The following is a 20,646-nucleotide window of genomic DNA, read 5'->3' as shown; positions in this document are numbered from 1 at the left end:
TTTTTTTAATGTTTTATTTATTTTTGAGACAGAGAGAGACAGAGCATGAGCAGGGGAGGAGCAGAGAGAGAGGGAGACACAGAATCCCAAGCAGGCTCCAGGCTCTTAGCTGTCAGCACAGAGCCCAATGCGGGGCTCGAACTCACAAACCGCGAGATCATGACCTGAGCCAAAGTCAGACGCTCAACCGACCAAGCCACCCAGGCGCCCCAAGAGAGAAACATTTTTATATCCCCAGCACCCAACACAGTTCCGGCACATGGGAACACAATCAGTGATACTGAATGAGTACACAGACACAGACAAATGGGAAATGCTAGAAAAATAGAAACAGTTCCTTCCCTTAATCAGCTTAAGCTCTAATTGGGGAGATAAGACTTTGCACACAGGAAAGAGTAAGAACAATACAAGACAGTAAACATATCAAGAGTGTCAATGCGTTCTAGGCGATATGGATTTGGAAGAGCTCAAGGGAATGTGGGGAGGGTGGTGGGGAGAGAGGCCTAATATGAAAAGAGTGGACTTGAAATAAAGACTAGAATTTGGAATGGTTGAGGAGAAAGAGGGAGGCCCAGCTGCAGGAACAGCAAGAGTGACAGCACGTGGTAAGAATCTATACATGTTCCAGAACAACACAAGATCAACTTAATAAGGAGGTCAGACTCCGACTTTGAAAGGCAGAACCCATATGTGCTCACAACCATGTGTTTCTCTGATTGTGTTTCTGGTCACCAAAAAATAATAATAATAATAATGTTTGCATTTTCTATTATGTCAGATCATTCACACCTTCTTCCCCTATCTTAACCTGAAAACCAAGTAAACGGCTGCGACTGCCAACAAAACAAACAGATTGTGAAAGCAATTACACCATTACTATTTCTCATTTATCTGCATCCAAGACAACTTACTCTTCCTCTTTCTCCCACATGGTCCTAGCCTGAGATGGGATTATTACTGCCTAGATTATGACTCTTTCCTTCGTAACCTCCTTTTTTCCCAGACCCCCTCCTCGCAGACAGCCTTGCCTGAGAAAAACTTCCTATCTTTTCCCCAGCCTCCATGGTTGCTTTGAGGAAAGCATGGGGCATGTGGAAGGAAAACAATGTGAATGAGTGGTTGTTATTAAATACCAGATGTTTGGTACAGATTAGCTTATTTATTCTCACAGTAACCCTGTGGGGGGAGATATTATTACTATTATCCCCATTTTATAAGTAAGGAGACTGAAGCTCAGAGAGTTCGCCCAGATTCACAGAAGAGGAAATATCAGAATAGAGATCTGAGCCCAATCTATAGGATCCCAGAGTCTATGCCTTTAGTCCTGGCCTGTTTTAGAAGCTCTCCTCCTCCAGAGTGAGGATAACTTCAGGCCAAGGGGACCAGATCTCATGACTCCCCCGTTCTGAGCTGTCCTCCAGTTACCAGAATCCCTTGCCAAGCACCCCTGAGCCCACTTTCAGGACTTCTTCCTGAGTCCAATCTCCTAAAAGCACAGAAGGAGCTTCTGGGGGAACACCACTCACTAGCCCTGTGGGCCTGGAGTGTGGATGGAGTTCAGATGTGTGGTTGCCCTGAGCACACACTTTTGTGTGAGGCCCCTCCGGTAGCAGGACAAAGCCTGGAATGGAAAGAGAACCCTAAAGGTCAGACGAGGGGCCAGAAAGTCCCAGAATTCTGAATATAAATCTTCCATTTGGTATTGATATAGTTGTCAAGATAAGAGGGCAGAACATATTTTATTTAACAGTTTGTTACCTTTGATTTATAACTTTTACATATTTAGACATTTGGTATGTAGGCCTTCATATATATATTTTTTTTATCTTGCCCTGGGCCCCACAAATGTTACGGGTAAGCCTGTTAGTCTCACTATGACACTGACTCTTTTCCTCCTGCCCTTCCCATTCTGTCCTTTGTGCCCAGAATGCCCTAGACTTGCCCCTCTTGATTCTTACAGCTTCCCAGATCCCCCTTTCCCCTGAAACTTTTCCAGCTGACTACAAGAGCAAGCACTGGTTTCCTAGCCTCTGTCCTCTCACAGCCACCAAGATTTCTGCTATTCCCAGCCTGAAGACACTGTGGCCGACTTACACAGCAGCTTGTATTCATTTTACTCTCTGTCCCTCCTTTCTTCTGTCCTTTATGTCAGGGAGTCTTCAGGTGGCCTATAGTACTTGTGAGTGGCTCCCATGGGCCACAACCCTGTCTTACCCTCTATAGAGAAATATTGGGGAAGATCCTTGTTCTTAGAGGAACTCCCAATCTGATACACAAGGCAGGCCTCGGGACTCAGGCAGGGTTTGGAAAAGTGAGGACAGGGGCGCCTGCCTGGCTCTGTTGGTAGGGCATGCAATTCTGGATCTTGGGGTTGTGAGTTCAAGCCCCACATTGGATGTGGAGATTACACAAAAATAAAAACTTTAGGGACACCTGGGTGGCTCAGTCAGGTAAGTGTCTGACTTTGGCTCAGGTCATGATCTCGCAGTTTGTGAGGTCGAGCCCCATGTCGGGCACTGTGCTGACAGCTCAGAGCCTGGAGCCTGCTTGGGATTCTGTGTCTCCCTCTCTCTCTGCCCCTCCCCTGCTCGTACTCTGTCTCTGTCTCTGTCTTTCTCAAACAAACATTTAAAAATAACATAAAATCTTTTTTTAGGGGCACCTGGGTGGCGCAGTCGGTTAAGCGTCCGACTTCAGCCAGGTCACGATCTCGCGGTCCGTGAGTTCGAGCCCCGCGTCAGGCTCTGGGCTGATGGCTCAGAGCCTGGAGCCTGTTTCCGATTCTGTGTCTCCCTCTCTCTCTGCCCCTCCCCCGTTCATGCTCTGTCTCTCTCTGTCCCAAAAATAAATAAACGTTGAAAAAAAAAATTTAAAAAAAAAAATCTTTTTTTAAAAATGTAAGGACAGAACCAGGGTTATCTAGATGGTGGTTTCAGTTTCATTTATATATATATTTTTTTTTTTATTTTTTAAGTTTATTTTGAGAGAGAGAAAGAGAGAGAGAGAGAGAGAGAGAAAGAGAGAGAGAGAGAATCCCAAGCAGGCTCTCCACTGTCAGTTCAGAGCCTGACCCGGGTATCGAACCCACGAACCGTGAGATCATGCCCTGAGCTGACATCAAGAATTGGACACTTAACCGACTGAGCCACCCAGGTGTCCCTCATTCTTATTTTGTTAAGGAAGCTCTACCCCCAACGTGGGGCTTGGAATGACAACATGGACCTCATGCTCTCCTGACTGAGCCAGCCAGGTGCCTTTTCTGTTTCATTCAGTGTGTTGAAAATGGAGGGAGTAGAACCCAGAGAAGAGGTTAGATTCATGCAGGGTCACTGGGTACAGGACCAGGTTTTAGAGAGCAGAGCTCCTAGGTTGAAGAGCCCATCAGGCGGTTCCTAGAAAGGAAAAGGACTAGGCTTTGGAGAGAGCCAGAGAATGGCATCATTCATGACCCAGGCCAGAAAACCAAGTACCATATTCATCTCCCCTTCTCCTCCATCCCCACAACAAGCCGTGAATCCTATCCGCTCTTCCTTCTGGCTCTCTTGAGCTCTGCCCACTTCTCTCCGTTCCCACTATCACCACAAACCATCTCCCATCTGGATTTTTTCATAAAGATTTTCTTTTTAAGTAATCTCTACACCCAAAGTGGGTCTCAAACTCACAACCCCAAGATCAAGAATCCCATGCTCCACCGACTGACCCAACCAGGCACCCTCCCACCTGGATTTTGGCAACAGCCTCCTATTGAATGCTATGCCCCCAGTCCTCCCACTCTCATCCATTCTCCACACTAGAGCTAGAATGATCTTTCTAAAGCACAAATCTAAAATGCAAGAGCTTCGGGGGGGCCTGGCTGGCTCAGTCAGTGGAGCATTCAACTTTTGATCTTGGGGTTGTGAATTGGAGCCCCACATTGGGTGTACAGATTACTTAAAAATAAAAATAAAAGAATAAAAACAAATGCAAGAGCTTCTCACTCTTTTGTTTAAATGACTCCTTATTGGGGCACCTGGATGGCTCAGTCGGTTAAGCATCCAACTTCGGCTGAGGTCATGGTCCCGCAGTTCATGAGTTCAAGCCCTGCGTCAGGCTCTGTGCTGACAGCTCGGAGCCTGGAGCCTGCTTTGGATTCTGTGTCTTCCTCTCTCTCTCTCTGCCCCTCCTCACTCACGCTGTGTGTGTGTGTGTGTGTGTCTCAAAAATAAACAAACATTAAAAATAATAAATAAATAAATAAATAAATAAATAAATAAATAAATAAATAAAAACAATTTCTTGCTGCTTCCTGAATAAAATCCACATGTCTTAGCTTGATGCTCAAGATCCTTCAAGACCTAGCCATTAACAACCAGTCTCGCCTCTCTGCGCCCTCCTACACTCAAAGCTGTTCATTCTGGCCACACTGAATTACTTGCCCTTTGTGGAAGAGACCATGTAATCCCTCACTTCGAAGACATTATATTTACTGCTCCTTCTCTATGGAACATCCTTCTATTCCCTCCCTATGCAGGTCCTCCATGTGGGTCTTAAATGTGACCTCCTGGAAGTCTTCCTTGACTACTAGTACTCAGGATTGGGATGCATGTCCTCCCTATGCATGTCCTCCCTATGTCCTCCCTCAGGACTGGGATGCATGTCCTCATTTCCATAGTGTCCAATGCTTACCCCTCTTACAATACTATCACACTGCGTTGAAATTATTTGCTTTATTTTTTTAAGTTTGTTTCTTTGTTTTGAGAGAGAGAGAGGTCATGCACATGTGTTTGAGCAGGGGAGGGGCAGAGAGGGAGAGAGAGAGAGAGAGAGAGAGAGAATCCCAAGCAGAGCTCAGAGGCTGACTTGGGGCTCAGTCTCAGGAACCATGAGATCATGACCCAAGCCAAAATCAAGAGCCAGATGCTTAACCGACTGAGCCACCCAGGTGCCCCGAAATGATTTGCCTTTTAATTCTCTGTATTCCCTGATAGACTCTCAATTTTTTTTTAAACAAATTTTTTTTTAACATTTATTTATTTAGTTTGAGAGAGCACAAGCAGGAAAGGGACAGAGAGAGAGGGAGACACAGAATCCGAAGCAGGCTCCAGACTCTGTGCTGTCAGCACAGAGCCCGACGCGGGGCTCAAACCCACAAACTGTGAGGTCATGACCTGATCTGAAGTCGAACGCTTAACTGCTTAACCAACTGAGCCACCCAGGCACCCCTAAACTATAAACTTTTTAAGGGCAAGGACTCTATATTATTCACCGTTCAATCATTCACAAAATTTCTGCTGAGAGCCTACTGTATTCCAGACACTATTCCAAATGCTGAGGATACAGTGGTAAAGAAGGTCCCTGGTCCAGTGGGGCTTATCTTCTAACAGGAAAAAAAAAAAGAAGAATATTAATAATATACTATGATAAGTGCTAAAAAGAAAAATAAAGGAAGAAAGGAGTTAAAGAAGAGAAAGTAGTGACTATTTAGATGGGGTGGTCAGGAAAGGCCTTATAAGGTGGTGCTCTTTGAGGGGAGACCTAAATAAAATGAGAGAGTGTATGATCGGGGACAAGAATGTTCTGGGCATAGGAAATAGCAAAGGGCTGGAGTGGGAACAAGCTGGTATGTCTGAGAATCAGTAGGAACAAGCTGAACCCTGGAATTTTTTCTATGAGCCCTGGAAAACTATTGGGAGGTTTTAAGTTGCATTATCTGATCTACATTTTAAAAGATCACTTTAGTTATTTACTGTGTGGAGAGTAGATTGGGGCAAAACCAGTCGGAATCCGGGAGACCAGCTAGGAACCTATTGTAGTGGTCCAGCAAGAGCTGTCAGTGGCTTGGACCCCACTAGATTTTGGAAGTGGTAAGGAGTGAGCAAATGTGGGATATATTTGTATGCTCAGGATCCAGCATGATGTCTGGCTACACATTCAATAAATATTTGATGAATGAATTAAGAATTAATTAATCCAACTAAATGAGGACTCTGAGCTGGAACTGAAACCATCCATCCTTTAAGCCTTTACTAAAATGCCAAGCCCTCTACAAACTGGAAAGTAGATAGCGGCCACTGACGAAAGATCAGTGCTAGGCTATACGTATTTTGTTAATTCCTAAAAATCAATAGGGAGATGACAAATATCCCAGTAGGAAAATGGGCAAAGGACATACATGAATAGGCATTTCACAGAAGAGGAAACATGAGTGGTCAATAAATATATGAAAAGATGCTCAACCTCATTAATAATCAGGCAAGTATAGGGGCGCCTGGGTGGCTCAGTCGGTTAAGCATCCGACTTCAGCTCAGGTCATGATCTCGTGGTCCGTGAGTTCAAGCCCCGCATCGGGCTCTGTGCTGACAGCTCAGAGCCTGGAGCCTGTTTCAAATTCTGTGTCTCCCTCTCTCTCTGACCCTCCCCCATTCATGCTGTCTCTCCCTGTCTCAAAAATAAATAAACGTTAAAAAAAAAATTAAAAAAAAAAATCAGGCAAGTATAAATTTAAACCACTGTGAAATATCATTTTATATCCAACAGATTAGCTAAATACCAAAGTTGGTAAGGATAAGGCGGCAACCAAAACTCAGATGCTTTGGTGGGCATAAATACTGGAAAGCAATTTGACATTATCTGGAAAAGTTCATATTGTACAATCTAACAATTCCCTTTATGCAGAAACTCTTGCTCACGTATATCAGGAGACACGTACAGAAATGTTCTGAGCAGTATTGTTTGTAATGGCAAAAAGCTAGAAACACACCTAAATACTCATCAACAGGGGAATTGAGCAAAAAATGAGTGGGTTATTACACATCGATGAAAATGGATGAACTACAGCTATCTACATCAACGTGGATGAATCTTAGAAAGATAATGTCGAATGAAAAGCGCGAGCAAAGGGAGTCTACAAACAATATTATATCATTCTTAGCATGGTAACAAAATAAAAAGAGGGGAGCCAAAATAAACAATATATGGCAAAAATATGAAGACAAATCTTGCAATGATAAACATAAAATTCGGGGGCTACTATAAGAGAGGAGTATGTGGGGCCTCTCGGTGGCATTGGTAATATTTTTCTTTTCTTTTAAATAATCTCTACCCCCAATGTGGGGCTCAAACTCAACCCCAAGATCAAGAGTCACAGGCTCTACTGACTGAGCCAGCCAGGCACCCATGGAAAACAAGGATTTTTGTCTTATTTTGTTCATGTCTGTGTTTCAGGCACCTAGCACGGTGCCTGGAACATAGGAGATCAACAAATGTCTGTTGAGTAAATCCTATATGTTACTTGCATTCTTTCATGTGATTCAAATATTTCATACCTTTTTAAAAGAAAAAAAACCTATTTTAATCATGGTGTCCCCTTGCTCATTCTAGCTGGAACTCATACTGCCTCCTCAACATCGGTTCCGCAAATAACCTATTAAATCTTGTTGCATATCATAGCTATATGTGCATATGTCTTTCTTATTGATTATAAATTTATGAAGACAATTTTTTGTCTTAAAAAATTTTTTTTAGCTTTTATGCAGTTTTGGGAGAGAGAGAGAGAGAGAGAGAGAGACAGAGTGTGAGCAGGGGAGGGGCAGAGAGAGAGAGAGACACAGAATTGGAAGTGGGCTCCAGGCTCCAAGCTGTCAGCACGAAGCTCAAAGTGGGGCTCATACTCACAAACGGTGAGATCATGACCCGAGCCGAAGTTGGCCGTTTAGCTGACTGAGCCACCAGGCACCCCCTCTTTAATTTTTATTCCCATTATTTTTGTTCCCATTCACACTGTTTTTATTCGCATTCACATTGGTTTTATTCCCACTCACACCACGAAGCACAATACCTTTCACGTAGTAGATGCTCAGTAAACACTGATTGCTTATTTGAAGTCACAGGAGACAAGGGCAACCCAGAAAGGACAAAGCTATGCTATTTACATTTAAAGCTGAAAAAAGAACTTAATTATCATCTAGGACTCTCCCGCACGCACGTTTCAGCTGAGAAAGCTGACGTCCAGAGAGGTGAAGTGATTTTTCTCAAAGTTATATGACTAATTAGTAGTATTACAAAATTTAGATTCAGATCTCTGGTTTGTGTCCTTAGCTGTTCATATTATATCACAGTGACTTTTATTTTCTGTTTTGTCTGTGTGTGTTCCTTGGCTTAGGAGCCACCAGACGGCAAGCACCAAATCTATGTTTACATAGATACTTAATCATGGCTTCTAGATAAATATGTAGGACCTGTACAAATTCATCATACAAATTCAAAGGAACTTCGGGGCGCCTGGGTGGCTCAGTCGGTTAAGCAGCCAACTTCGGCTCAGGTCATGATCTTGCGGTCTGTGAGTTCTAGCCCCGCGTGGGGCTCTGTGCTGACAGCTCGGAGCCTGGAGCCTGCTTCAGATTCTGTGTCTCCCTCTCTCTGACCCTCCCCTGTTCATGCTGTGTCTCTCCCTGTCTCAAAAATAAATAAACGTTAAAAAAAAAAAAAAAAAAAGGAACTTCAAAATTCCTGTCCTTCTGCCACCAACTGTCCCACTGGCCCCTCCCTCAGAAGCCTGGATACTACTGATTCTTTCCCTCCTTCCATCTATTGTTTTCTTCCTCCACAAATAGGGAGGTTTACTGATGGCTCACCACCTGCTATCCTGGGGAACTGATTTGGCATGAGAAAATAGGAAATCCATCAGTCAGCACCCACTGGCCCCCGGAGCTTGAAATTAACAATCGCAAATAGAAGGGTTCAAGACTTAAGAATAGTCCTTGTTGGGGGGGGGGGCCGCGTGGGTGGCTTAACAGATTAAACGTCTTGACTTTGGCTCAGGTTATTGTCTCACAGTTCATGGGTTCAAGCACAGCGTCGGGCTCTGTGCTGACAGTTCAGAGCCTGGAGCCTGCTTCGGATTCTGTGTCTCCCTCTCTCTTTGTGCTCTGCCTCCCTCTGTCTCTCAAAAATAAGTAAAGGTTAAAAATAAATAAATAAAAAGAACAGTCCTTGTTGGGGGCGCCTGGGTTTCTCAGTCAAGAATAGCATGCAACTCTTGGTCTTGGGCTTGTGAGTTTGAGCCCCACACTGGATGTAGAGATTACTAAAAAAATAATAAACTAAAAACAAACAAAACAAAATAAAACAAAAAAACAAAGAATAGTCCTGATTGGTAATACAAAGGTAGCCCTTTCAACTTGTACAAAAGTGCCTGTTTAACAGAATGAAAGAATATCCTAGAAAGCTAACACTGGAGAGAGCTTCAGAAACCACCTACTTTTCTCCCTGATTTTTCCAAGTGAGGAAATTAGAGTTTTGAGAGATGAAGTAACTTGCAAAGTTATTCACCTAGTTAGTGGTAAGGCTGGGACTAGACTCCCAGTCTCCTGCTCCCAAGACAGCTGTTCTGTGCCACGTGCTGGTGACATGTGCATCTAGCAACACGCATCATAAAGTAGCCTCATCCTAGCCTCTAGAAGTGAAAAATAAATTATTCAAACACTTCCTCTTCTCTCTGGCAATTTTTTTTTCTTTGCATTTCTCTGTGTCCTACTCTCTCTCTCTTTTTATCCGTCTTATGCTTCTCTCTGTGAATCCATCTTTCTGTTTGGGGTTTCAAACTGAACTATAGCATGCCTTTCGAGATCCTTTTGATTTTTCTTCTCGGAGCTATTGTGTTTCCCGTCCGAAGGCAAACATGCATAAGCCAATCAAGACTCGTTCTTGGTGACCTTTGTGGAAAAGAACACCCAGAATTTCCATGTGAGATGTGCTGGACCTCCCTCCTAGCCTAGCGAGTCAATTAAAATGAGTCTCTGGCCCCCCTGAGGGCTGTTAACCAATCCTAAGAAAGAAAAGATCAATCTCATTTTTTCGTCACCACTGTGCAGGGAGGCTGCTAACCAGTCAGAATGTGCCACTAACAGTCATTAGAAAAACTGGCCAATCAGGCCAACCTTGTTACATGGTCTGGTAGGAAAAGAAAGGGATTGATTGGAAAGGATAGTCTGGCTCCACACCCTTTCCTTCCTGGATCCTAGTTTTCCCTCACAGAAGTGGAGGAAGGACCCTTTCCCAAGCCCTGGATTAAGAAGATCCCTCGACCTTCGCTAACGTTCTCTTTTGTGGTCTTCAAATTCACTCTTCCCTCAGTAGCTCAACCGTTTTTACATAGTCTGTTTCCCTACTGATTGAATTTCTGACTTCAGGCCTGGTAGCAATAGCCGTCCGAATACTTGGCCCTCCCCACAGATCTCTCCATCCACCTACCTGTCAAATAACTTGTTTTGCATGATTTATGAGGGTGGAAAAGTTCTGTAAGTGATAAGTTGAGTCTCAGGAGATATCATTGAAGGGACCTTGCGATCGAGTCTCCAGGGAGCAGTGCAGAATTGAGTTGCAATGCTCCCAACTCTAATGATAATATCAATAACAATAACTATTATTATTATTACTGTCATGTATTGACCTCTTACTGAGTTCCAAGCACCTTGCTAAAAGCTTCACATCTATTATCCCAATATTTGCTCTGGGGTAAGCACTATTATTATTCCAAATCTGCAGAGGAGGAAATCGATTTAGAGGGGTTAAACAGCTTGCCCAAGATCACAGTGGCTTGGAAACCCAGGTTTGCGTGAATCCAGAGCCCACCACTGAACGAGGGTAGGGGAGAATTAAACATTGCAGGCTCTAACAGTTTACGGGAGGAGCCAGCTTAGGTTCCTCGTGGGCCCCTTGGTCCCAATCCCGCTTTGGGATTGTCGGCGATATCCGAGAAGGGTCTGAATTGTCTCAACAAACAGCTGCAACAACCGTTCGGTGGTGGTGACTCCTGAGGACGGAGGACTTTTTGCCTGGGAGGCTGTGAAACTGAGAGCTGAAAGGAATTGAGGATGGGCGGGGGGGCGGGGGGTGTCTGGGGACTTCAGGGGAGATCCTGGCCGGCCCGGCTTCCCTCTCTGCTCGCAGCATCTGACACCGTGCCTGGCACCAATTGGTACTTGGTAAATACCTGTTGATTGACTCCCAACGATCCCCAGCTCCATTCTTCACCTACCCCCACCCCCTTTCCACCCCGAGTCAACAAACTGGAACGGAAGGGATATCGGGGAATCGCAGGGCAACCAGGGAGAATCCTCGCCCGAGCTGGAATCGTGGATTTAGGAAAGGCGGGAAGTCCCCCACCCTTCTCTCCTCGCCCGCGTCTCCGATTTCTCCCCACTCTTTCCCCTCCCTTTCAGGAGCTCAGGGCCATAAAAATGCAGATGGAGGATCGGTGTGAAATAACGGGCCCATATAAATCCCTCTGCCGCCCGCCTGCAAGATGGATTGGCCGCATTGAAATTCCTCCGCGAGGATAATTAAACTCGGGGCCTCATCCGGGCAAAATTACATTCCTGTAATGGCGTCGCTCGGGGTCCCGGGAAATTGCTCCGTGGGCTTTCAGCGGCGGTTTTTATCGCCGGCCGGGGTGTGCCTGGCTGCGGCTCGCCTCTCCTCCGGGACCGTAAAGCTGCTGCCGTGATTTATCCTCCCCTTCTCCCAAATCCGATTAAATGGAGGAGCTCGGGGCCGGGGCGCCGCGGGGCCCGGGAGCCGGGAGGGGGCGGCGGGAAGGACGGGGCCAAGGAGGGGAGGACAAACGGCCCCTCAGAGGGTGGCGGATTTGGCTTTATTTACAGCCGCGGCTCTCTTTTTATTTTTTATTTTTTATGGGGGTTTGGTGAGCTTTCCCCGTCCTTCTCGTGCTGCATTCAAGCGCGATGCCTGGGTAGCTGGGGTTTGGGCATGAGGAAAAGTGGGTAGGCCCTGCTGCCCTCCTTCCAAGGGGGCTGCTCAGAACCTGTCTCCCGAGACCAAGAGGCCTAGAAGAAGGGATGAGGGCCGGAGCTCCCCCCCTCCACCCCCCCCCCCCCCCCGCCAATTTATTTTGGAAAGGACGAGCAAAAGGGCACGAGGGAGAAGCGGAGAGGCTTCCATGAGAGCACCTCATGGGGAACTGCTTAACTCCCACGGATGGAGCCTGGGCAGAGGCCCGGGCATGCCTGCAGTGACCTCACAGCCTCACCACAGGTCCCTGGTGCCTACTATTCCTTGACTGTCTCAGGACTCCGGAGAGAAGGCTTAGTGTCAGGACGCCTGAGTCACAATCATCATTAGCCCCTATCTTCTGGTTCGATGACGCTGGTTTCCTCACGGCTGATCGCTAGAATAAGAAAGACAGAGAGGAAAATAAAGGCGGGGCGGCCACAGGCAGCTGGGGCACTTTGCTGACTATTCGCCCACGGAACGGGTTTCCCATCCATAAAGTCAGGGTCCCTGGGCGACAGAAGACAGGAGTCCCATGACTTCATTTTCCTTCTGCCACATTTGGGCACCGAACCCCAAACCCGGTGTTTGTGATTTAACACTGAATTTCTGGTGTGGGCGGGGCTGACAATGTGACTGCACATGCTGGGTACGGGGACGTGAGTCCCAAGATCCCAAACGCCGAGCCGACCAAACCGCCGGCCACGTTACAGATCCGTTTCCACTGCAGTTGTCCTCATTTCTGTAGAGGGTCGGCTCCGCCTGCAGTTTCTCCTCTCAAACACCAGGTGGAGCGACTGGCCGAATGCGGCCACAAAGCTGGCAGGCGGCGCTGTGGCGCCTGGGCCGACCCTCAACGCTGCGATTTTTCTATCCTTAGAAGAACGACTCGTTGGTTCAGGCCGCGCCTGCGCCGAGCCTTCCTTTCGCTCTTCCCGCCCTCCCCCCGCCCCTCTCTGTCTTCTGTGCACTGGGAGCAGGTAAGGCCTTGGGCCCTCGCGCCCGCGATGCGCCGCGCACGCGCGCGGGACACCCCACCGCGCACGAGTCCTTTGAGGTCCTTACCTTGCATGCTCCCACCCTGGCCCTGACGCCCTCCCTTGGGCCTGGTACTCCCGCGCCTTAGGGCTGCCCCTTCCGCGTGCCGTGACCTCCAACCGCGCGGGCCTGGCGCCATCTTGGATGTCTCGTGGGAGGGGGGAGGGAAGACCGCCTTGGAGCCGGCGAAAGTCCAATCCCAGAGGGCTTGTTTTCACCTTTTCCTCCCGACCCTTGCAGACGCTCTCGTCTCACCCTCTTGACTGTTCAGAGTTGTCACAAACCTCCGGCTCGCTCCTCCTTTTTATTGCTTTCCCTTCGCTTTCTGACTCGTTCCATTCTTACCCAGCAACTGCAAGACTTGGCCCCAGGACTTCAGATGCCACGAGCAATGGAGAGAGCAGATAGTCTGTTGTAAAAGTAAACGTGGTAGAACAAAACAGCCAAAACACCCTCTCCGTTCAGGCTGTGCCCTGGGGAGACCTATGGCAGGAAAGAGGCCGGTTTCCTTGAAACCATTGGCTGTCTCCCAGTTTCTCCTCCTTCCACTCCAGTGAAGTTGGAGGAAACAGAAGTGGTGGGCTAATAGCGAGGTTTTCTGTTAGAGGCAGCAGGCTCAAGAGAGTCGTGTGGGGCAGCCTGGGATAGTCTTAACCGGCCAGCTTTCCTGTCATGGGTCTACCAAGAGTCCCCTGGCCCTGCTCTCAAGAGGAAAAGAAGGTTTAAGGAAGGGAATGGGTAAGTCAGCAGCCCCCTAATTCGGCTGATCTACACGAAGGAATAAACTCATGATGATGTAGGCCCGCTGATTCTGGATGAGGCTGTGGTCCGAGGTGTCCTAAGCTAACAGGTCCAGACTTGCCTGGTTAGGTGGCCAGTGGAGGCATCTGTACTTTGCGCAGGGCTCCCTTAATTGCCACCTTTCGTTGTGGACTTGTAACACGTCAGCACTACTTTCAGCTGTTTACACGTTATTTAACCCCCCCAGCTATATTTTATAAATGATAATATTGAGGTTTAATTGCCTTGGGGGAAAAAACTATTTGTTTATTATTTTTTAAGTAAGCTCTATGCCCCACTTGGGGCTTGAACTCAGGACTCAGGAATCACATGCCCTATTGACTGAACCAGCCAGGTGCTTTTCCCTCCCCTCCCCTGCCCTGCCCTCTTCATTTATTTTTTTGAGAGAGAGGGAGAGAGAATCTCAAGCAGGCTCCATGCCATCAGCTCAGAGCCTGATGTGGGCCTGGATCTCACCAACCGCGAGCTCATGACCTGAGCCGAAATCAAGAGTCAGACCCTTAAACGGCTGAGCCACCCAGGAGCCCTTCTTTTTTAAAATATTAGGGAAATTTTGGATTTTGACCCAAGAAAACCTTTATAGTCTGCAGGAGAATTAGGATAGAGTTAACTTATGGGCAGTTTAAGACAGGGGACAAGAGTTGAAGGCATGGATTAATCCAAAAGTGACTAAGATTCTGGATTCAGAGGTGTAACCTGGGAAAATATTGAGTACAACTCCTTTAAGGAAGTGTCCTTTAACAGGTTTAAGTAATCCTGAGTATTTCAACCTGTAGCATATTAAGAAGTATTAAGTGTGAGATTTCAAGTCCTGGATCTACCACCACCATCATTTCAGGACTGATTTTAAGAATGTGCTCTTGGGGTGCCTGAGTCGCTCAGTCAGTTAAGCATCAGACTTTGACTCAGGTCATGATCTCGTGGTTCATGGGTTCGAGTCCTACGTCGGGCTCTGTGCTGACAGCTCAGAGCCTGGAGCCTGCTTCGGATTCTGTGTCTCCCTCTCTGCCCCTCCCCTGTTTGTGCTCTCTCTCAAAAATAAATAAATGTTACAAAACAAAAACAAAAAAGACTGTGCTCCCAGTGTCCCTAAGGATCACTTGAGAAGCTTGTTTGAAATATAGGATACTTGGGCCTTATCACCAGAGAGCTTGTCCAGGAAGGTCTAAAGTGGCACCCGAATATGTATTTTTTTTTTAATATGCATTTTTTAATACATATACCATCCCTACCTTCAGGTAACTAGTTCACATGGACCTTGAAGAAATTCTTTTTTGTAGGTCTTTAACCCACCCACTCCTCTCTCAGATCATTTCTACTAACTTAGGCACCTACAGGGTGTCAGCTCTGTTTTAGGTCTTCAGCATACAAAATAGAATGCCTCTTAGTGTGATGGTGCAAATGAATACGTTAACAGTCGTGGCTAATTAGAGTAAAGGCAGGATTCTTCCTGGGTCTGCCTCGCCCTGTTAATTAATGTAGGAAATGGAAGTCTTTTGAGGAGTCCAATAACTTCCAGGGATTTCAGTAAAAAGATTTTTGGAGATCCTTCCAGGGTCTTGGCCACCAACAACTATCTCCCAAGAGTCCTTAAAGGGCAGCAGTTTTAGTCCCAGACAGTGAAGTCTTGAGAAGAGTTCCTTTTAGAGAGAGTAAGGAAAATTTAGGCAGAAGACACGGGAACTTCCTCTGACCACAACTCGTGAAGCTATAGAAATGAATAACAAATCTTAAAGCTGAGACCAGGTGGCTGCTTGTTCAGACTAGGGGGAGTCACTTGATTATAAGGAAATCTTGGAAGCTGTGTGGAGGAAATCTTGACTTTAAGGTTTTATTTTTTAAGTTTATTTATTCTGAGAGAGTGTGTGTGCACATGTGCACGCGGGGATATTGGGGCAGAGAGAGAAACTCTCAAGCAGGCTCTGCACTGTCAGTGCAGAGCCTGATGCAAGGGCTCAAACCCATGAACCGTGAGATTATGACCTAAGAGTCAGACACTTAACTGACTGAGCCAGCCAGCTGTCCCTTGACTTCAGGGTTTTAATTCTGTCTCTGCTGATGACTTGAGGTCATTTACTGTGCTGTTTGGGCCATGTAAATTTAACAGCACCTTTTCTGCTATTAAGGATATCCTTTGGAGCACCTGGGTGGCACAGTCAGTTAAGCGTCTGACTTCGGCTCAGGTCACAATCTCACAGTTCATGGGTTCGAGCCCCGCATCAGGCTCTGTGCTGACAGCTCGGAGCCTGGAGCCTGTTCCGGATTCTGTGTCTCCCTTTCTCTCTGTTCCTCCCCCACTCATGCTCTGTCTCTCTCTGTCTCTCAAAAACAAATGTTAAAAAAAAAAAAGAGGGGCGCCTGGGTGGCGCAGTCGGTTAGGCGTCCGACTTCAGCCAGGTCACGATCTCGCGGTCCGTGAGTTCGAGCCCCGCGTCAGGCTCTGGGCTGATGGCTCAGAGCCTGGAGCCTGTTTCCAATTCTGTGTCTCCCTCTCTCTCTGCCCCTCCCCCATTCATGCTCTGTCTCTCTCTGTCCCAAAAATAAATAAACGTTGAAAAAAAAAAAAAATTAAAAAAAAAAAAAAAAAAAAAGATACCCTTTGATGAACAAGGACAATATTTACAGCGCTACTTTTGTAATTCCAGCTCTCCTGCCACAGCCCCTCATCCCCTGAAAATGTATACCTGTGCAAAGTTCGTCTCCTCCCCCTTCTTGGTGAGTGCTTGCCTTTTCTGGGAAAGTTTTTGAAGAGGGGCATCGTGTTTCTTCCTTGCCACACGTTGCTCTTCACAGCTAGGTTGAGGGAAGGTCCTTTGCCGCGTTAGCCTGACAGCAGAGAGTGAATGCTTACCAGGCACCCCTGTCTCAGATCCCTTGGAGGCCAGTTAATTCTTTTCATCCAACTATGTTAGAAGACTGTAAATGAGAATCTCGAGTAAGGTCAGGTTATTCCTATCTTGAAACTCTGTGTGCCTGTAAACTGGAACCCTGCCAGGAATGGTAAGCATGAAGTAGGTAGCCTAACTTGGACCGAGTACACGCTGTGTTCAGAATCTTGCGCTGAGTGTCAGAGTCATACCTGGGAGTTCCCTCCGGAAGCTTCAATTTGGGTGGCAAGTTGAAACACACGGAAATACACGTTGGAAAAATATTTTGACTTAACAAGCAACAGCATGGAAGAATTTATAGATTAGATGGTGGAGGCAATTGGTTTATACATCTGTAAGTGAAAAGGAGTGATATTATTATTAGGGGGGGTACCATTGATTGAGCACCCGAGTTTACCAGTTTGTATACATAATCTCATTTATTCCTCAAATCAACCCTGAGGTACAGCATTCCAATTTGGTAGAAGAGAAAGCAGGCTTAGAAAGATTTAAGTGACTTGTCCTAAGATCACACAGCTGAAGTAAAGCTAAGATTAGAATCTAGATCTGTCTGATTAAAACCCTGGCTGTTAACTACCATGTTGTCTGCTTTGGTTTGGAGTTAGTCAGAAAAGGCTACGAGAAGGGGTGAATTTTGAACGTGGATCTTTGTGCCTATTTTCCTGAAGGATGTGTCTAGGGAAAAATGCTCCTCTAATCATTGGCTTCCCTCTTATGGGTTGGCCATTACCAAAATATCTCTCTCTCACTGAGTGAAGCAAATGCTTCTGAGGCTTAGATTTCTTCCTGTTCTAGAGGCCTGTAAAAGGGTATGGTGAGAGTGGGTAATACCTCATAGCCCGAAAGGAAGTACGTTTCTTCCCTTAAAACAAAGGAGAAGCCTAGGAAGCAAGAGAACTGGTTTGGTTCTTGAGTCTAAAATTTACTGGAGGTAAAAGAATGATCGAAGATCAAGAGAATGAATGGGGCATCCACGAAACAACTTGGGGTGGTTCTGAAATTCCTCCACAGCCATCCTTGACCCTCTTGCCCTTGTGTCATTCCCCCTAGGTCAGGAGCACCTCTCAGCTGTTGAGCCGATCACTGTCTGCAGTGGCACTAAAACCACCAGAGATACTGACAGATGAGGTACCTTATAAGGTGGAAATTGGGCCTGTGGTTGGGGGTGAGGGGGGAAGAGGGTTACCTGGCAGCACCAGTAGGGGGAGTGCTGAGGACGATCATCACAGACTAAAGTTACTGAAGGATCAAGGCCATTGGCTTTAGGTGAGAGTGGAGGACAGTTGATACCACACATGATCTAGTGTTCCAGTTTTTGCCACCGGCAGTGCATGCCCATGTGTGCTGCTGATAACTACCATTATGTGACCTGGTTTCCTGACTTCATTTGGTGGCAGTTGGTTCCAGGAAGACGATGATTTCAGGGCACCAAGAACAGGCTAGGTCTTCAGTCTTACACTTCTAGAGCACACCTGAATTTTGAAGGTATTCGATGTCTACCTCTTGCATCAAAGAGTTCTGCTTGGCAGCATGTTAGGGGATTTTCCAGGGAGTTAAAAGTTTTTCTGTTTGGGGGAGAAGCCATGAATGTGATAGCATAAAGGGTTTAAATGGTACAAAACTTTCTGAAAGAAAAAAGGGATTTCTTAAAATCTTTATCCTCTACCTGCATCTTCTTCACAGAGCCTCAGCAGCTGGGCAGCCCCACGTCCCCTGACCTCACTTATTCCTAGCCGCGGTTTCCAAACCAGCGCTGCTTCAAGGGACATCGACACAGCAGCCAAGTTCATTGGGGCTGGGGCTGCCACAGTTGGGGTGGCTGGTTCTGGGGCTGGAATTGGGACTGTGTTTGGGAGCCTCATCATTGGTTATGCCAGGTAAGCTGGGCCCTCCATTGGCTCTCTGTTTCCAGAGGTCTGGGCAGAAATATCTGGGGATCTTGAGCTATATGTCCTATTCAGTAGCCACATGAACTTATTTGAGTTCAAATTTTAGTAAACTAGGGGCACCTGGCTGGCTCAGTCAGTAGGACATGTGACTCTTCATCTCAGGTCATGAGTTCGAGCCCCATATTGGGCACAGACATTACATAAAAATAAATAAAAATTTAATTAACTAAAAGTACACAAAGTTTAAATTTTGTGTACTTATAATGTGGCTAGGTGGCCACGTGTGACTAGTGGCTACCATATTGGAAAATTCCATTGAAAAGCTTTGGTTTAGAGTAGGAGTCAGCAAACTGAGGTGGAGGGCCATATCGAGCCACCACCTGTTTTTTGTATAGCTGAGCTAAGAACAGGTTTAACATTTTTAAAAGGTCATGAAAAAGAGACCGTATGTGACCCACAGCATCTAAAACACTTACTATGTAGCTCTTTACGGAGAAAGTTGGCTACCACTGATCTAGAGCCTCAAGTCAGCATAGTGGTTTCTTTACTGTTTTTCCCCATCCCTGGGAATTCCCGACCCGACACCCCCCCCCCCCCCCCCATCACTCCTGAGAAAACTGCCTTTGCAGCCAGCCCCACAGCTTCCTGACACTTGGGACTGTTTAGTCCCCACCAACCCCTGGCAACTCACTGTTAGAACTAAATTAATCCTCTAGAGACCTGCAAGTTCTCTTAATGCCTTTGAGGAAATAGGTTTGTTTTTTAGGATGTATATGAAACAAGCCTGACTGCTTCTGCATCCACAGTTCTGTTAAAAGCTGGCGTTGCTTTACCTTATCCATCAAGGCTTCCAGAGGTGACAGAGTAAGGGAAATAGAAATTATATATTGAATTTCAAAGTTGGAAGACTTACCTTTATCCCATTTTGACTCATAATCTAAACCCCACAGACCATTTGTAGGCTTTTTTTTTTTTTTAAGTTTATTTTGAGAGAGAGAGTATGTGCACACACAAGCAGGGGAAGGACAGAGAGGGATAGAATCCCATGTGGGCTCCACACCAGCAGCACAGAGCTGGACTCAGGGTTCAGTCCCACCAACCGTGAGATCATGACCGAAATCAAGAGTCAAGACACTCAACCGATTGAGCCACACAGGCACCCCCCCTTCCCCCCGCATTTCTTAAAGCCCAAAATCTTTAACTAGTTTGAAGTGAAAGAAGGTAGTGTGTCCCCTGGCTTTATGGAACACCACTAGAAAAACCCCATTGTAGAGGGTTTTTCTGGTTGTGTTTCATCAGGCCATAGAGTTCTGAAGTATGCCCAAAGACCATCTAAAGAATAAAGAGGAGACCAAACCTTTAAAATCCCCCACTTTTTTAACATTGTAGTTCGGCTTTTGTACATTTTTTTATTGGGGTTCTGCTCCTTCAAGTTTCAGAACACTGCTCTGATAGATTCTGCCACTCTGGATACCTGTTCCATCCTGGTTGAGCCCTGGATAGTTAAAGGTCCAGGCCCAGAGGCCTTGAGTTATGCTATGGGTGATCCACTAGAGGAGGTTATGTTTGTACCTGGGCCATGTTAAAGAATTTTGGATTGTCCACTCCCATCACTCAGTCTCTGTAGAGCCCTTGATGGATCCAGCAGGAATTGGGGCCTGATGGTGCCACCATGAGAGACTCATTACATAAGATGAGCTTGAGGAGATGAATTTTCCCCGAGCCCACCTTTGATGTTTATCTTTTTCTTTGTGTGGACTAGAAATTCAGTCTTTTCTCCTCCCCTTCTCCCAGGAACCCCTCTCTGAAGCAGCAGCTCTTCTCCTACGCCATTCTGGGCTTTGCCCTCTCGGAGGCCATGGGGCTATTTTGCCTGATGGTGGCCTTTCTCATCCTCTTCGCCATGTGAAGGAGCCGTCTCCACCTCCCATAGGTCTTTTTCCCGTGTCACGTCTGCCCTGTATGTTCCTTTTCCTATACCTCCCCAGGCAGCCTGGGGAAAGTGGTTGGCTCAGGGTTTGACAGAGGGAAGACAAATAAATACTGTATTAATAAGATCTTTTCTTGTGTCTCCTGTGTATATTTGTTCTCCTTAGTTGGCTGAGTGCCTTGGTGAGAGTGTAAGGCCTGGAGGGTGGTGACAGTTCTAAGTTCACCATGAGTCTGGGCTCACTTGTTCTTTATTCTCTGTGTCAGGAAAGCTTTATTCAAATTAGCACTCCTTTTTTAATAATTTTCACCGGGGATGGCCTGTTATCTTG

At 46.4% G+C, this 20,646-nt stretch overlaps 1 protein-coding gene across 6 annotated transcripts; it reads left to right on the top strand.

Annotated features, from left to right (window-relative positions):
• The first annotated feature begins 10,838 nt into the window (after nucleotides 1-10,838).
• ATP5MC2 (ATP synthase membrane subunit c locus 2) lies at nucleotides 10,839-20,442 on the top strand. Of its 6 annotated transcripts, none has more exons than XM_045466761.1 (7): nucleotides 10,839-10,964; nucleotides 12,650-12,749; nucleotides 13,413-13,545; nucleotides 16,254-16,323; nucleotides 17,547-17,624; nucleotides 18,180-18,373; nucleotides 20,180-20,442. In XM_045466761.1, the coding sequence occupies exons 1-7, from the start codon at nucleotides 10,854-10,856 to the stop codon at nucleotides 20,292-20,294; spliced, it is 801 nt and encodes a 266-aa protein (XP_045322717.1). In that variant the 5' UTR covers nucleotides 10,839-10,853; the 3' UTR covers nucleotides 20,295-20,442. The 6 variants fall into 6 exon arrangements, with proteins under 6 accessions (XP_045322717.1, XP_045322716.1, XP_045322719.1 ...); XM_045466760.1 differs by having other exon boundaries at nucleotides 17,547-17,636; XM_045466765.1 differs by lacking the exon at nucleotides 10,839-10,964 and adding an exon at nucleotides 11,352-11,359 and having other exon boundaries at nucleotides 17,547-17,636.
• The last annotated feature ends 204 nt before the right edge of the window (nucleotides 20,443-20,646 follow it).

This window comes from Leopardus geoffroyi, chromosome B4 (genome assembly GCF_018350155.1).
Source record: "Leopardus geoffroyi isolate Oge1 chromosome B4, O.geoffroyi_Oge1_pat1.0, whole genome shotgun sequence".
Classification (NCBI taxonomy): Eukaryota; Metazoa; Chordata; class Mammalia; order Carnivora; family Felidae; genus Leopardus; species Leopardus geoffroyi.
Note: the sequence above shows the minus strand (reverse complement) of the source record. Positions and strands in the feature narration are given on the sequence as shown.

What these genes read in the sequence shown, in the direction of transcription:
- ATP5MC2 (XM_045466760.1), top strand. Translation starts at nt 10,854, where the DNA reads ATGGGCGGGGGGGCGGGGGGTGTCTGGGGACTTCAGGGGAGATCCTGG. An exon ending in AGGTTTAAGGAAGGGAATGG is followed by an intron (nt 13,546 to 16,253) that starts GTAAGTCAGCAG and finishes TTGTAATTCCAG; the next exon opens with CTCTCCTGCCACAGCCCCTC. An exon ending in CTCATCATTGGTTATGCCAG is followed by an intron (nt 18,374 to 20,179) that starts GTAAGCTGGGCC and finishes CCCTTCTCCCAG; the next exon opens with GAACCCCTCTCTGAAGCAGC.